The sequence below is a fragment of the Solea solea genome, chromosome 5 (assembly GCF_958295425.1).
Source record: "Solea solea chromosome 5, fSolSol10.1, whole genome shotgun sequence".
NCBI classification, from domain to species: Eukaryota; Metazoa; Chordata; class Actinopteri; order Pleuronectiformes; family Soleidae; genus Solea; species Solea solea.
This window is the reverse complement of record NC_081138.1, coordinates 13,831,177-13,847,158: the sequence shown is the minus strand read 5'-3', so window position 1 is coordinate 13,847,158 and position 15,982 is coordinate 13,831,177. Positions and strand designations below refer to the sequence as shown.

Sequence of the window (15,982 nt, the reverse complement as noted above, 5' to 3'; positions counted from 1 at the left end):
GAAGGAGGAAATGGCAGAGCGAGTGGGAGAGAAGAGTGTTTCGTCTTTCCCAGTATGTGAAGGCCACACTTAGGAACTCCTCCGTTTATTAGATGACTCTATTACTTGAGACATTGCGCTGAATCTTTGAATAATTATTAAGAAACATTAACGTGTCTGTGTGTCTGTATTGGAAACAGGTTACACGCTGGGACATTTTCACTTGATTAAAGCAGTGGTTGGTGACAGCAATTTTCTAGTCTCATCAGTCCTTCACAACAAAGCCTCTTGACCCAGCACGCTCAGTGGCAGATGGCCACCCCCACCCCTCCCTAACACTACCCACCCTCCCTCTGCCTGCCTCCTCCTTGGCCCCCTACTCACTCACTCACTCACTCACTCACTCACAAATTTGAGTCTCCAACAAAGACTGTGAGGGATGGGGTCTCCATTTTATTATGTTAGGCCTGCTTTCCATGGGATGGCTTTTCCTAAAATTACTTCCTTTCACTGTCAGTGACATGGGAGGAGAGGATGCCCACCCACAGGCACACGGATCAATAATGATTTTTTTTTTTTTTGCCAAATATGTCTTTTCCAGCCTGATTATGCTGTTCGACAGCTGCAGGTAGCACCATGGCTGCAAAGCCAAAGGACCTTTCTAATCACCTCAAAGTGGAACAATCTCCAATAATCACTCAGGCCTCTGATTATGGGAAGAGGATGACGATATCTGAGAGAGAGTGTTGGAGACCACAGCTGGTGTATTGGTGAAGACTGATGTCACGGTGTGGTCATAAGCACACAATCACACCAAAAGGGTACAGCAACAGTGTCTCCCTTGCGGACAAGTTCCATATCGAGGCAGCATAAGACTGGAGGCTCAAATGAGTGAAGAAAACAGTAACAGTATATTCATAAATGTAACGATTTCAAGTAGAGGTTCAATGGCTGTACTGAGGTGCTTTGAGCCAAGAAGACATGACTCAAGGAGCCATAAGTGAACATCACATTCATGGATAAGATACAACAAGTTATAACTTTCTGGTTCGGTGCACTTTTACAAAGGCTGTCCTCAAATGCCTTTCAGTTATTGGTCAGACTTTTAAGCAGGTAAAAAAGCAAATGCCTTGCCATTTCGACATCATGGAGAATCAGCAGGTTAGATGTTCATACGCCCCACTGCTCTGGTGATGATGTACAGGAAGCTCTAGAGCTGCACCACAAAAGCTGGCATGTGAGGGTTGGTGGGCATAGTGGAGCGGCTACAGCCTCAATTTTGTTTATCCACATCCCCCAGAAAGAGGACAAGAGAAGAGACATTGGGAGAACCAGGAGGAAAACCACTGAACTGAGTGGTCTGGGAGGTCCCATCTCTCAGGATCCTCCTCCACAGCTATGCTAGCATTGGTTAGTTGAAGAATATACCCAGGTAAAATCGAATTAATATGTATGAATCAATAGATTAAGAAAATACATTTCAGTTAAAAGTCAGCCTAAAGTGGTCACAAAAAAGGACTTAAGTGTATAAATAAATAAAACATTGGATAAAGCACCATCATATACCAGCACAGATTATATTTAATCTGTAGTCTTTTACAGATGTTGATTGTACAGTATGTAGAATATAAATAAAATAAAATAAACACAAGAAAAATGCAGATCAATGCAAATATACAATACAATACTTTTTCCATTGTTCTGTGACATTTCTCCTCCCCAATGTGCTGATGTGAATGTTTTGCATAATTCAATCTGTGACGCACATCTCAATAACAACAGATGATGAGGGAGATATAAACGTTGCAGGAGCAAGCTACAGAATGTGCCCTTCACTTTTCAAGTCGTTTCATGAAAAAAAGAAGCTTCGCCTGCAGTCTATTTCTGCATTAGTCAGCCTTATTGTGGCTGTCATGCCAGTGGAGCAGGATAATACACACACACACACACACACACACATGCACGATTCCAGGCAAAAAAGCCAAACGTCAGAACATTTCCTCTGACAGCAGAGTGAAAAGGAGCGCATTGCTGGGATGAGGTGAGGACAATTGCAATGTCCTGTAGCATTAGATACATCACAATGGTGTGTATTGAAATAGCACAGTAATCAGGGAAATGCTGCTACAGTACTACTGCGACTCAGTTGATCTGAATATATTTTCCATCAGCGAAAAACGGACTGGGCTCAATATTTCAGCTGAAAACCTCGTCCGTGGAAAATGGGGTATGACTCAGTCGTTCAGTTGCTAATTAAAGCTTGTCTCATTTACTCGTTTCATTTTAGTGCACATTCATAAATATACAAAGGCAGCTGGAATGACAGCAGTGACAATACAAGCATATATATATATATATATACATTACATTTACACATGAAATTAATTCATGTTTAGATTGTGACGACACACACAGCTGGGCTGCAGTCCAGAAGAAAACTGTAGCCTCATCATATGGAACCACTGCTTGACCAGATGAACAGCATGGGCAGCACAAATATAATATTTATTTCAGATGAACACAACAACTGTAGCTGAATGAAGATCCCTGTTTTGATTGACAAAATTAGGTTCATAATCCAAATTCACCTTTTTTTACCTGCTCATATATGCACTCTATATATGCCATATGCCTATTTTTTTTTTAAATCTACAACATTTGAAACTAAATTGAAAACAAACCCTAATATTCTAATCACTTCTTGGTTAAAAACAGGGTAACAATAGCTCAACCAGAGGCAAATTGTTAGTAATTAAATGGGGGATGCTGAGAGAGAGTTGTAGTTCAGGGGTAATTATAAAACTGCTAAGTGTTGTTCTCTAAGCTCATTTCGATTACAACCCTGCAATTAAATTGGCAAAGACTATAATTACTAAGACCAATCACAACATGCAGCCTCAAACTCTATCTATTTATCTGTTTGTGCAGCTTCTCATTCTACTCTGAGCAGATACAGTCCATTAAACTGACCAAAGCACTGGACTCAGATGGCTTCCAAATTTTCCAGATTCATCAGTCACTTTTTATTAAATATGTTTATGTATTGTTTCAGCTTTTTCGCCACTAGGAACATTGGTGTTTCTTTCAAAGACTGCGCACAAAGATAATCAATGACTGTAAATTAAGATGGATGTCATGTCTCGGCTAAACAAAATTGAAGCAAAAATATCTCAGATACCAGTGCTTCAATTTTGTCCCAGAGTAATTATGAAGTGAAACCACAGCATCAGTGTGATCGATCACATGTCAGTGTTAGCTCTCAATTATGACATCATTGACATCATCAATTAATGAAAATGTATCAGAAACATAAATTGGTAACCTTCCCCCCCCCCAGTTTGGTTCATACCATCTACTAACACAGGGGTCTCAAACTCCTGAATGACCTGGGGGCCACATGAGCTTCAAGTCTGTGTGTGAAAAAAAAACAACTGCTTAGTGACAGTGGGCCATGTGAGCTTCTATCATGATATAGCAATAGTGAGTTAGTTTCTGATATGGAATGACATACAGTTCACAATAAAAACATTTGTGAAAATATCAAAAACAGACATTTAAGTGACAGACCTCATGATAGGGGGGCCGCATGCTGCCCACTGGTCAGGAGTCCTCTGCACAAATATGAAAGAAGCTGCTACCAGATCACGATCCAGATGTTTGGTCTTTACGTATAGGAGCGGCCACTGATGACACCTCATGTTCAAGGTTAGGGTGTATCATTCCTGTATCAGTCCTGTATAACTGCCCTACACATCTGTCTTACACAAATCTGTAATAGAAAAACAATAGAAAAACTCATAGATCCCGATGTCATAAATGTGAATTTTCAAATGTGAACATTGGGAAAATCACAAAACTTGTGTTAAATGCCTGTAAGTGTGCCTCTGCAGCAGGATGATATTCCCTAATACAACCACAAGTTGTAAAGTAGACAAAAAATATTATTATTATTTGTTATTTAAAAATGTATAAGACGCCAAGAATTCCTTCTTTAAACCTCAAAATGATGCCTTTTTTAAAATGTTGTTTCTCAGAAATATCAGTGTCCCTTTTAATTGATACTAACTTTAAAATGACCCCTAACCTTTTATTTTATTACAAAGAAGATATTACATTTATACAGAAGAGTATTAGGGCCACGTGTAAAAATTCATGCTGTTTTATTTTTTTTTCTTTCTTTCATGTGGCCCTGATACATCTTGGTCTGTATTCAAATAAAAAGGTTTTATTTATTGTTTTTAAGTTGAAACAAACCCAGACCAATAAAAATGCCTCTGTGTTTGCTCTGTCAGAGAAAGAGGAAATGCAAATTCAAATTTTATTATTAGAACATAACCCCTTGAGATGTATGATCTCGTCTTCCAGGGGGTCCCAGACATACATACAATCAGTCAGTACAATACAGTCACATAAACACAACACAAAACATACACTTAAGGTGCTCACAAAGGCTCCCTAATCTCTCCTGCCAAAATACAGTGAACTGCTCTGTGAATGTGGAAACAAACTTCATACAGTTCATATTCATTAGGATTCAATCTATAAAATACTGCCATCTAGTGGTTCCACTATAAAGCAAGCTATAAATGTTTCTTATGGTTTTGTTTTTTTCAGTTTAGAAATCATTATCTGACCTTGATCTTCACAATACATGGAAATGTGCAGCATTTTAAAAAGAAACTTAGTTTTTATTTTATTTTCAAACAGCACCATTCAGACACAGGGGACATGGACATACACATATAAATATATGACATTACACATTGTATTAAAAAGGAGTAAACATGAAGGTGTTGGGTAAGAATAACACTGTGTAACAGAGTGTAAATACATACAGAGAGTAAATTATGTTCAACACTAGCAGGAGTCAATCTAAAATCAACACTGAAATTTCACTTAGTGTTAAATAGGTTTGACAGTGATGACGAGTAAATTAATAAGACTAAATTCTGATCAACACTTTTACTTTTTCCACGTTGTAGATTAGGACCACTGAGTCAGTGTTAAATTAGTGTTTGATTTTTACTGTGTAAATAGCCACTGCCATTTTAAAAAGATTAAAGCTGTTACAAAGGTAGTGAATTATACATAATAAAAAAAATAAAAATAGGATAAAAGAACCAACATTCTTGGCAGATCTCACTTATTCAGAAGACTAGATTTACTGATGCACAGCACAGAAAGTAAGAGCTGCTGCTTGGTTTTAATGCTGGGAACCCTGTTAACCTGAGTCAACCTGTCCTAGATAACATGAGGGACCTGGATGCTTCATAACATACAAGTAAATCAGTAAATATTATTAGGGACTTTAAAATCTGTCATTTCTCACAGCCATTTTTTGTGTTAGAAAGAATACAATTAACAATTTGGTTTTATTGACTGCTCATGCAAACCAATAACCTACCAATCCCAACCACACAGAGCAGATGTGCAACTGCAAGAAAAAGAAAATGACACTGACTGTTTACATGGACACCAATAATCCATCTATTGACCTTAATCTGAATAAGACATCACTCTGATGATGATGATATTTACATAAGCCTCTAATGGAATACTCCATTCATATTTATGTTTACATCTCAGTGTCACAGACCATAGTCTGATTATGACTCACATCCACATTACCAACACTGATGTGGAAATTCCAAAAGGACTTTATAATCTGATTAAAACATACACAATACTCCATATGCCTTAATTCAATTATTACTTATTTTAAGTGTGACCCACACAAAAAAAAGAAAGTGCACACCAAAATCAGCATAAATACACTGTCTTCATAATTACAGAGTGCTGATGATGTTTTGATTCCTGTCAGCTTTAAGGAAGTAATGAATAAAGGTGGAGGATTTCAGAAAAACAGACCAATTAGGAGAAACAAGGTTGGCTGACACACAAGGGTGCATGGCGAGTGTTGACACTTGAGGGACAACATTCTTTTTCGTAGAGAAAGGCTGGTTGGTTTTACTTTCCTTTACAAAGGGTGTTGACAGGGAGAACAAATGTCTGACGTATGAATTCAAACTGATTTTGAATTTTTAGACATATTCTTTCATGTTCAGAAACACACACACACACACACATACAGTATATACATATATATGTATATATATGATGGTGATTTTTTAAAAATGTTTTATTAGCAATAATTGTAGTAGAAGAGTACAATTATCAAATTCAAAGTCGTTGTTAGATTTGTCCTTTTACAGGAAGGGAAACAACATTCAGGTCACATAAACCTGTTGTTCCAGTGCTGCAAATGTCTTAGGTTAATGCACTATAAATACCACAGGCTACAAGCACAAGCAGCACCAGAGTCTCCTCTCCGACATGTTAACAGGTAGGTTTTATAGAATCCTTATCTGTTGCATTTAGTGGTTTATACTTCCTCTTTGGGGCCACACGGTGGTATAGTGGTTAGCACTCTCGCCTTGCAGCGAGAAGACCCGGGTTCGAGCCCCGGTTGGAAAAAGGGCCTTTCTGCATGGAGTTTGCATGTTCTCCCCGTGTGTGCGTGGGTTCTCTCCGGGTTCTCCGGCTTCCTCCCACAGTCCAGAAACATGCAATGTGGGGATTAGGTAAATTGGACACTCTAAATTGACCATAGGAGTGAGTGTGAGAGTGAATGGTTGTTTGTCTCTATGTGTGTGGCCCTGCGATGGCCTGGCGAACTGTCCAGGGTGTACCCCGCCTATCGCCCGATGTAGCTGAGATTGGCACAGCACCCCCCGCGACCCTCTGGTGGAGGATAAAGCGGTAGATACTGACTGACTTTGTCTTTGTTGATTAGTGATGGTATTTTACAGCAATTGTCATTTGTGATGTTACACGACTGCATCTTTTTTTATTACTTTAATTTGGGCCTCAAAGCCTTTTTATTCTCGAGATTTTCAATGAAATATACTGAAACCCTGATATACTGAAAGTTAAACACAACATTTGTTATGTAGTTAAGTGGGTTGAGTTGGTTAATCTAAGTGAAACAAACTAGGGGTTCAGAGGATTTTTTTTTTTTTAATTTTAATCACGTTTTTTCTCAAATTGAGTGATTGAGACTCCATGTGATGTGTCTCGTGAGGGTTATTTATTATTATTTATGTTATGTTCATATGTGTCTTTAGTCTGTTGGGTATTTGATTTTCACACTAACTGCATCTAACCTCAGCAGTATTATAAACATTTTGCACGTCACTTCAGGCCAGAAAGCTTTCAAAAACCATTGAATTTTTCCTAATAGCACAAACCTTTGTGTAATTACAGTAATGCAAAGTGTGCTTGTCCAAACGTGTCATTGCCAATACACTCGGTGTTAAAGAGGTTAGGGGTAGTCGTGCCATGTGTAAACTGAGTAGTGGAAAAGTGCCAAAAGCAAAGAAAAGCAAAGGGCACAGGGGTCTTGATCAATACCACAGGGGAACAGGACACAAGGAGCAAACTGGAATCATAACAACAAAACAGACAATCTAACAGAGAACAAAGGGAACTATGAAGGGAGAGACAATCTAAGGCCGGTAATCTAAAAGTTTAAAGCAGTTTAGGGAGTGATGAAGTGACATGACAAGAGGTGAGAAACAGGAAGTGTCAAAATAAAACAGGAAATCCACAAAAACTAACAGGGACAAAAACACCAGGAACTACAAGATAAAAATATAAGCAAAAATCCAGGTTAGGATCAAGACAGATCGGCTTTGAGGGTCTGATGCCATTTTGTGTTTAGTCAACAAAAATACATTGAAAACAACAGTCGTACTGTGAAAAAATTTATTACTTACTTGTTTATGTTTACAGTTATGAGACGAATGTCCTGCTCAAGTTGGATTCACAACATCCTAAGTGGAAGGTTTCTGGAAGCTGCAAGTTCACCGTTTGTGACATTTCTGTGGACATTTTGAATGGTAAGTTCATGTATTGCAATTTTAGTGCCGTGCATTTCAGAAATGTACAATTTATATTCACAAAGGTTACCCATCCCCAGTTATTTCTCCTTTTTCTAATATTTATCTAATTCTAATGCTAATTAATATTACAACATATATTGATGGATGAATGATGTACATTTTTAAAAAAATCGTTCAACTGAAATATGTTGTGGCTCCAATTCTTCACTTCGGGGTTGGCATGTAACTGTATCTATGTTTGTATGCTGTATTTTGGTCTGATTTGAATGTCACCAATAGCACATTTGGTTCTATGAAAACATCGGTTATGTGAAACCGAAGAGATCTCTTTTTCCACTAGGTTCTAAAGCGCAGAGGAGAGAAGTCAGATCATGTCCACACTGAACACAGAAGGACAGAAGCGTACTGGTACAATAAAATATTTTAAAATGTATGTGCATACAAACAAATGTAATACAGCTTTTTTAAATCATCTAGTTCAGAAACAAAATGGACAGCAAACAATTAAATATTCATTAACAGGGATGCCAAATATTTAAAAAAATGTATTTCCCAAAATTACAGAGTACATCTTATGATCAATAGACATATAAGACCTGTATAGTCATGTAGAAACAACCAATTCTTTTAAAGTAAACTGAGACTCTGAATAAATCTCCAGTTCTTCATTATCTACTTCAAGCTCCTTCTGGACGTCCAAGCTCGTCATCTCTAACACTGAGGAAATTTATTTCAGCCACATGATCTTGTTCTTTCAGTCATTACTCACAGATTGTGACCAGAGGTGAGGGATGGAAACAGTAAATTAAGAGCTTCACCTTCCAGCTGAGCTCTTTCTTCATCATAACAAACTAGAATAGTGTCTGCGTCAGTGCAGACACTGTCCTGTCTGCACTTTGCTTCTCCATTTTCCGCTCACTTGTGAAAGCACAAAGATACAGAGATACTTGAACTCCTTGACTTGGGGACACTCCTCATTATCATATTGTTGATAATATCACATGCAAATTAGTGACAGAAAATCAGTCATGTGGGTCTTTATAATGTATTATTGCAATTTCTTCTGGAATATTAATACAACTTTTTTTTAATTCACCTTCCTCCCAAGGACAGATAAAGTATTCTGATTCTGATATAACTTTATCTTAAATTGCTCACCCCGAGACATTCTGAATCAGAATTGTAAAATGGACAATGAAAAACATCTAAGAGAACTCAATCATTAGTTCATCTTCTGGTTAGTAGCCAAGAAAAATAACTCTGAAATGCCCTTTTAGATAATATTTGAATCAGTGAAATTCAATATATTTGCTTAAGTGGAACCAATGAGATTATTCTTTGTCAACCAGGTTTCGATTCACAGAGGAAGTGAAGGGAAAGGTCGGACTATGTCTACGATGAACAGAGAGAATCAAGAGCTTGCAGGTAAACTCTCATATACTCTTTTCAGCGAACAACTATAAAAACTATTTTGAAGCTTGATTTACAAACACCATCCCAAAGAAGCTCCATTGCAATCTACACAACAGTTTTATCGTTTTTTGGTTTATTAAAAAGAACAGGGTGTTAAACAATCAAGCAATTTGCTGTTGTGCAAAATGTTTTGACTACACGTCATCAACAATTAGTTAGTAGATTAGTTAGCTGTGAATTTGTTGAAAAAGGAAGCTCAGGTAAATCAACCACGATATGAAAAAATAACAGTTGCAATTTTGCACAGTGAAATTATGCAGGTGATGTGTTGTTTGGACACATTTTCAAAAAATACTTCAAAAGAGTGAATAATTTGCCTAAAAAAAACTTGTCTGCTGTGCAAAGGCCTTTAATTTAAAACAACCGATTACAAATAGGTATTAGGTAATGATATCAGTGGACTTTTATGTACATATGTCATGTTTCTTGGTGTTTCAGTTGTGTGACCATGAAGGTTTGATATATCTGTCTGTATATATATATATATATATATATATATATATATATCTGTATATCTGTACATCAGCAGTTTTTGACTTACTATTGACTAACAGAAACTACAACCAAGGGCCAGTTAGCCTAAAGAGTAGTATCAGGGAAAAATAACTAGCCTCCAAATCAAAACAATGGCTCTAGCATATTGTTTTTAGTATGTACAATAATGGTGTCTGATCTGAATTTTAAATGAATGTTCTCTTTCACAGGCCTGAAAGATTTCCTCACGAAACTTGGGCTGGAGGAATATTTTCCCAACAAGCTCACTCTTCGTTCTCTCTTTGAGATCAACAAAAACAGTATAGATGAAAAAGCTGTTTTATCATTGGAGGAAATACCATGGTGTTTTCTCCGAAAACTGTTCAAAATCAATGCTGAATGCAGGAGCTGCACACAATTATCAATCAGGCATGAGGAAAACAATGATCTCCCTGATCTAGACCTTAACACAGCAGAGGACTCTGCAGACAGTAAGGTTAACCCTCTTGATGTTATCGTAGCGCTCTTCCTTTGTGCCGACAGCCTCTTGCAGCAGGAAATGGCCCTAAAAATGTCAATGTGCCAGTTTTCGCTCCCACTGCTGTTGCCCCATGGCAATAAGAGTCAGTGTGCCCTGATGCATTGGGCTTTAAGAGATATTGTCAAAGAATGGTGTCCACATGATTTGTCTGAATCAAAGGGTTTTGTTGAGGAAAACATTATTCAGGCAAATATACCGTTCTATTCCTTTGTGAGACTGAAGAACTGTAGTTTACCAAAGTCACAGTTCTTGAATCATCTTCTCAGCAGTGGACAACAAAGTTGTAGTATCTTCACACACAGAGATGTGAAAGGTGGGGCAGTTAAAAGACACATTGCAAATGGATTGGTTGAGGTTTGCTGGTACTTACCCTCAGGGGGAAAAACCCTTGACATATTTCCAGAGTCGATTGGCTTTGCAAATTTGAGAGGAGACATTCGTGAGTCACTCACACAATTCAACTTTCTTTTTCAAGTATCAACTGCGACCTTTGTGTTCCTGGACAGAGTTGATGAAGAAGAACACAGAATTCTGACATCTCTTCAATATGTGAAATCCAAACTCTTCTTAGTTGTTAATCGTAATGGAGAGAACGCAAAACAGGACATGATGTCAGTGAAGACATTGGTGGGTGAATTAAATCTATCCAACAACAGAGTGAAGATCAAAGACTCAAGGCAAAATGTTACAGAGTTCTCAAATAGGCTTTGTGAAGCCATCAAGACATCCTTGTTAGATGTAAAATCAACAATAAGCATTGAAAACATGTTTGACCAAGCCATTGAACTTGGTATGTATGTGGACGAAAGCAAAACTGATAAACAGAGGAAAGCAGCTGAGAAGATCATGGTTGAAATTGGGGTACGAAGTATACCACACTACAAGAAACAACAACTTCCACTGCAAGGAGAGAACTGGAAAAGATTATCACAGTTAGAAAAAGAGGAGTGCAGATTGAAGAAACCTGGTGATTCAAACCTTGAAGAGTATAAATTACAACTGCATGCAGAAAAAGAGCAAATCAGAAAAGAGCAAAGAAAATGCAAAGTATCCAAAGGAATGAAAAGGTTCATTCAGTACTTATCATCAAGTGACAAAGAAGAAAGGGATGTTTTTCTCAAGTGGATGAAACTCAAGTTTAATACACACTCAAGAACAAAATTGTTCGAGTTGCGCAACAAATTCAAAGAGCAATGCAAGAACAAAGATGTGAAGCTCATAGCAGAGTTAGACCAAGCATTGGTGGATAGCTCTTTAGGAATAGAGCATTACATGAGAGAGATGGGACTGATCTACGAGTTCTCCACTGACTCTATCAGCTCACCAATAGATGCTGATAAAATAGCTCACCTCCCTGCTTTGGCTGCTGAAATGTTGCTGGATGGATATCCTTTAGAGCTCCTGGATGGAGATGCTTGCAACATTCCAGAGAGATGGGTGACAGATGTGCTGATGGAGCTTCACAAGAAGGTGGGACAGAAGAGTAGACTGTTGGTATTGACTGTGTTGGGTGTCCAGGGGAGTGGGAAGTCCACACTCCTCAACACCATGTTTGGTGTGCAGTTTCCTGTCAGCAGTGGCAGATGCACAAGAGGAGCTTTCATGCTCTTCCTCAAAGTTGGGGAAGATTTGAAAAGTGAGTTAAACTGTGATTTCATTGTTGTCATTAACACAAAGGGTCTTAAGGCTCCTGATTTGGCACAACTAGAGGACAGTTATGAGCATGACAATCAGCTGGCAACCTTTGTCATTGGCTTGAGTGATGTCACCATTATCAACATTGCAATGGAAAATGCAAATGAAATGAAAGATGTCTTGCAAATCACTGTGCATGCCTTCTTGAGAATGAAAGAGATTGGAAAAAAGCCAGTTTGTCATTTTGTTCACCAAAATGTTTCTTCAGTTTCAGCTCATGCCAAGACCATGACTGAAAGAAAACATCTCTTGGATCAGCTCAATGAAATGACTCAAATTGCAGCTGAGATGGAAAGGAAGCCAGCCATTAAAGAATTCACAGATGTGCTGGACTATGACATGGAAAAGAATAACTGGAACATCCCAGGACTCTGGCATGGAACCCCACCAATGGCACCAGTAAACACAGGTTACAGTGAGGCTGTAGCACATTTCAAGAAAAATCTTTTACAAACTGTGATGAGTGAAAGAAGCAATGAACCGTCACAGATCCCAGAGTTTCTAGTATGGATGACAAGTCTATGGAAAGCTGTAAAATATGAGAACTTCATCTTTAGCTTCAGGAACACACTTGTGGCTCATGCCTATGACAGCTTGTGGAAAGAGTTCAATCAGTGGGAATGGGAGTTCAGAAAAGAGATACTGACCTGGCAAACAGCAGCTGAGTTAGAAATCCTAAATGCTGACAATGAATCTGAGTTAGAAACTTGGAACAGATTAGTTGGGAAAAAGAAATTAGAGGCAACTCAGAAAATAGTGGATCAAGAAACCATAATGAAGGAGAAACTCTGTGACTACTACAAAAGGAGAGGCAAACGAGTAAATCTGATAGAGAAATACAAAGCTGAGTTTTCCACCAGCATCAGGAGCCTTGCAAATGAAATCAAACATTCTGTTTATGCTAAACTGGACTGTGCCCTCAAACTTAAAATCACCTCGAAACAGACTCAGGATATTCAGAGACAATACAGAAATGTGATTGAAAAACGGGTCATGAAGCTGCTGGGGGACTGTAATGAGTCCACTCTGACTGATGAAGAGCTGACACAAGATTTTGAAAAAATGTGGGCTGAAGCCACTGTAAATGTGGGAGGTGTGAAAGAGCGAGATATTGCAGCATGTGTCCTGAAGCAGTTAAGAAAAAGTTTCTCAAATAGAAACGTCAATGAGGAATTGCAGAACATTCGAGACCTAAACGAATTTGGGAGGTGTGCATTCAAAACTACGAGTTATCATGTAGATTCCTTTTTAGGGAAGGTCCAACATCTGTGGAGGGAAGATTTGCAGATCTTTGCAAACAGTGTCATTAAGTCTTGTACACAGTTTGTTCTTGATAAAGTTATGACGAATGGAGATTACCAAGAGTCCTTCACCAAGGAGCTTCTCGAAACAATTGACAAAGCTCTTGAAAAAGACAACCCTCACAAAACAAATACACTGTTCGAGATTGACCTGAAAATCCACATGTGCGGCATTGCCTCACGAGAGTTTCTCAAAATGCACAGAAGTTTCCTGACAGAAAACAATCCTCACTCTCAGCTTGAGAAGTACAAAAGGCAGTATCGATCCGACTTTCTTGACTTATACAGAAAGAAAGACCACTACCAAGGCAAAGCAAATGACTTTGTCCAGTTTTGTATCAAGCCTGCTGTCAAAGAGTACATCGGTAGATCTTTGGGCGTAGACATTGTAGATGAAATTTTGACAAGTTCCCATTCAGCAAAGTTCTCTTCTCGCTCTGTCTTCCAGTACAACATTCAGAAAGAGCTGCTGCAAAAGGACGACTTTAACAGCTTCCTCAAGTACATTGATCAGTATGAAATGTATGTCAAAGACTGGATATTTCAGCACATCCAGGAAAAAATGGCAGAGGACAAGACTTTGTGCAAACTGAAGAACAATAGTCTGCATATCATCCTTAACAAAATAACACATTCAATAGAATGGGCCTCAAAAGACCAGGGTGATGTTATGCTGCCAGATGACAAGGAAAACCTTACCAAGTTCATCAGGAACATGCGCACATTTTTGATCAAAGATATTTCGATTTCAGAGGAGTCTGTGAAGACCAGCTTGTTTCAAATCCAAAGCACATGTCATCAGTTTATCAACTGCCTCAAGACCTCAATCAATGAGTTGAAAGATGAACTTGAGGAGGAAATCTCAAACTCTGACAACATCACTGAGACTCTGAACCAGCTTCCAATCAAACCACAGGATGAGCTTTTCAAGCGGGTGTTTGGTTGTGGAAAGCAGTGTCCATTTTGTTCTGCTCCATGTGAAGCTGAAGGCACAGAACACAAAGAGCATCACACAGCCATACATCGACCTCAAGGTCTTGGCAGTTTCTACAGACACAAATCAAGAAAACTGGTCACAGCACTGTGTACAACTGATGTGTACAGTGAACATGAATTCCAAAACAAAGACACCGGATGGAAGTGGCATCCTTACAAGGACTACACCAAGTACTATCCAGACTGGATCATTCCTCCAGACCCCACCATAGAAGCATCAAATTACTGGAAGTATGTCCTGGTAAAATACAACAACAGTTTTGCTGAAGAATATGTTGCTGACCCAGCTGATGTTCCTGAGGCCTGGAGAACAATCACAAGGCAACAAGCATTAAAAGGCTTGAACGATGCTTTCAATGTTAATTAATTACATTCCTGTAAGAACACAACATTTCAAGCTGCTAGAAAATCATGTAGGTACTAATGTAAAGTGAAGATCAAAAAGCAGTGACTAAAATTCAATCCCTCAAATTAAAAAAGAAAGGACAAAGTTGATGATCAAACTGTAACTGTACATCCACATGTACACAACATTAGTGTACTGAATTGTATTATATATACTGTACATATTAATGATATGAAGATATCTTGAATTTTGAGTGATCTTTTAAATTTTTATTTTAATCTTGAGTCAGGTGCCATGTTATGTGTAATTGAACATGTTTAATATGTGCTACAGTAAATATGATACATTTATAAGCATTAGTTAAAATGTGTTGATGTAAATGACCATGCTGTTTGTGACTATTTGCATACATATTTTTTCATAACTTGTTATTTGAAATTGAAAATTGATGATGATGATGATGATGATGATTTTGATATTGAAGATGATATTTGAAGAAAAAGTTTTGTTAAAAAGTGTTTTGCAGTAAATGAATTAAAACACAACCGGGCTATGAATGTGTTTCTTAGCTTGTGAAAAAGGCTGATCACTTTGTGAAATGTATACAAAGTTGATTTAATATTAATAAACATAGCTTTTTAAATTTAAGTTACTAACATTCTGTTTTTCAGAACATACTTTTAAGTTATTATCTTGAATTGTACAATCTACTCCAGTTATCCTACTTACAAATATCGCAGTCTGTAAACATGATATGATTATCATGTGACCAATAATGAAAAACATGTTTTCATAGATCTAAGTCATATATGTTTTTTTATTCTTAATATTTTGAAGTAATTACTACATTCATGTACAGTAAATGTCTCAAAATTTGTCTCAACTGATCGGCAGTTGCAAACACTTGGCTTAATGCCCACAAAGTCTCTGTGCTATGGAGACAGTAAATAGGTTTTCATTTTATAATAAGTTTGGATTTGTTTGTTTTTCTTTGGACGCTCGCTGCCTACAGTTTGCGGGGCAGAGCAGCGTTACCTCAGCCTGTCCTGATGAAACGATCCGCTGACATCGCTGTCATTAGATGCTTGGTGTGATCGATAGATTTGTTGTTGACCCGTTAATTTGTTTCTAATGTAAACGTTTCGACATGACAGTTTGAAAGTTTGTATATTATTAATGTTTTATTTATTTTGACTTTGAATGTCAGCTGAGATTGGCACAGCAACCTTCACTGAACATACAACTTCAAAATAAAAGCACAGAATAATAATACATG

The 15,982-nt window shown here is 37.8% G+C and overlaps 1 protein-coding gene and 2 long non-coding RNA genes across 4 annotated transcripts in view; 2 read left to right on the top strand and 1 right to left on the bottom strand.

Annotated features, from left to right (window-relative positions):
* Positions 1–15,982, bottom strand: part of LOC131459329 (uncharacterized) — a 109,410-nt gene that overhangs the window by 1,193 nt on the left and 92,235 nt on the right. Inside the window, exon 4 of one of the 2 annotated variants that reach the window (XR_009240236.1) lies at positions 3,659–3,748. The exons of the other annotated variant lie outside the window; for it this stretch is intronic. This is a non-coding gene — a long non-coding RNA (uncharacterized LOC131459329). Of the gene's footprint in view, positions 1–3,658; positions 3,749–15,982 lie in introns of those variants that run through there. 2 annotated transcript variants of the gene reach the window in all.
* Positions 6,259–8,244, top strand: LOC131459330 (uncharacterized). The gene is made up of 3 exons (XR_009240238.1): positions 6,259–6,322; positions 7,771–7,877; positions 8,221–8,244. It is a non-coding gene; the product is annotated as an uncharacterized LOC131459330 (long non-coding RNA).
* LOC131459326 (up-regulator of cell proliferation-like) lies at positions 9,233–15,158 on the top strand. Its single transcript, XM_058629024.1, has 2 exons — positions 9,233–9,305; positions 10,058–15,158. The coding sequence occupies exons 1-2, from the start codon at positions 9,269–9,271 to the stop codon at positions 14,725–14,727; spliced, it is 4,707 nt and encodes a 1,568-aa protein (XP_058485007.1). The 5' UTR covers positions 9,233–9,268; the 3' UTR covers positions 14,728–15,158.

Bases quoted from the DNA above. Each gene is read 5' to 3' on its own strand.
- LOC131459326 (XM_058629024.1), top strand. From the start codon at position 9,269: ATGTCTACGATGAACAGAGAGAATCAAGAGCTTGCAG. The intron at 9,306-10,057 runs GTAAACTCTCAT...TCTCTTTCACAG, and splicing joins AGAGAATCAAGAGCTTGCAG to GCCTGAAAGATTTCCTCACG.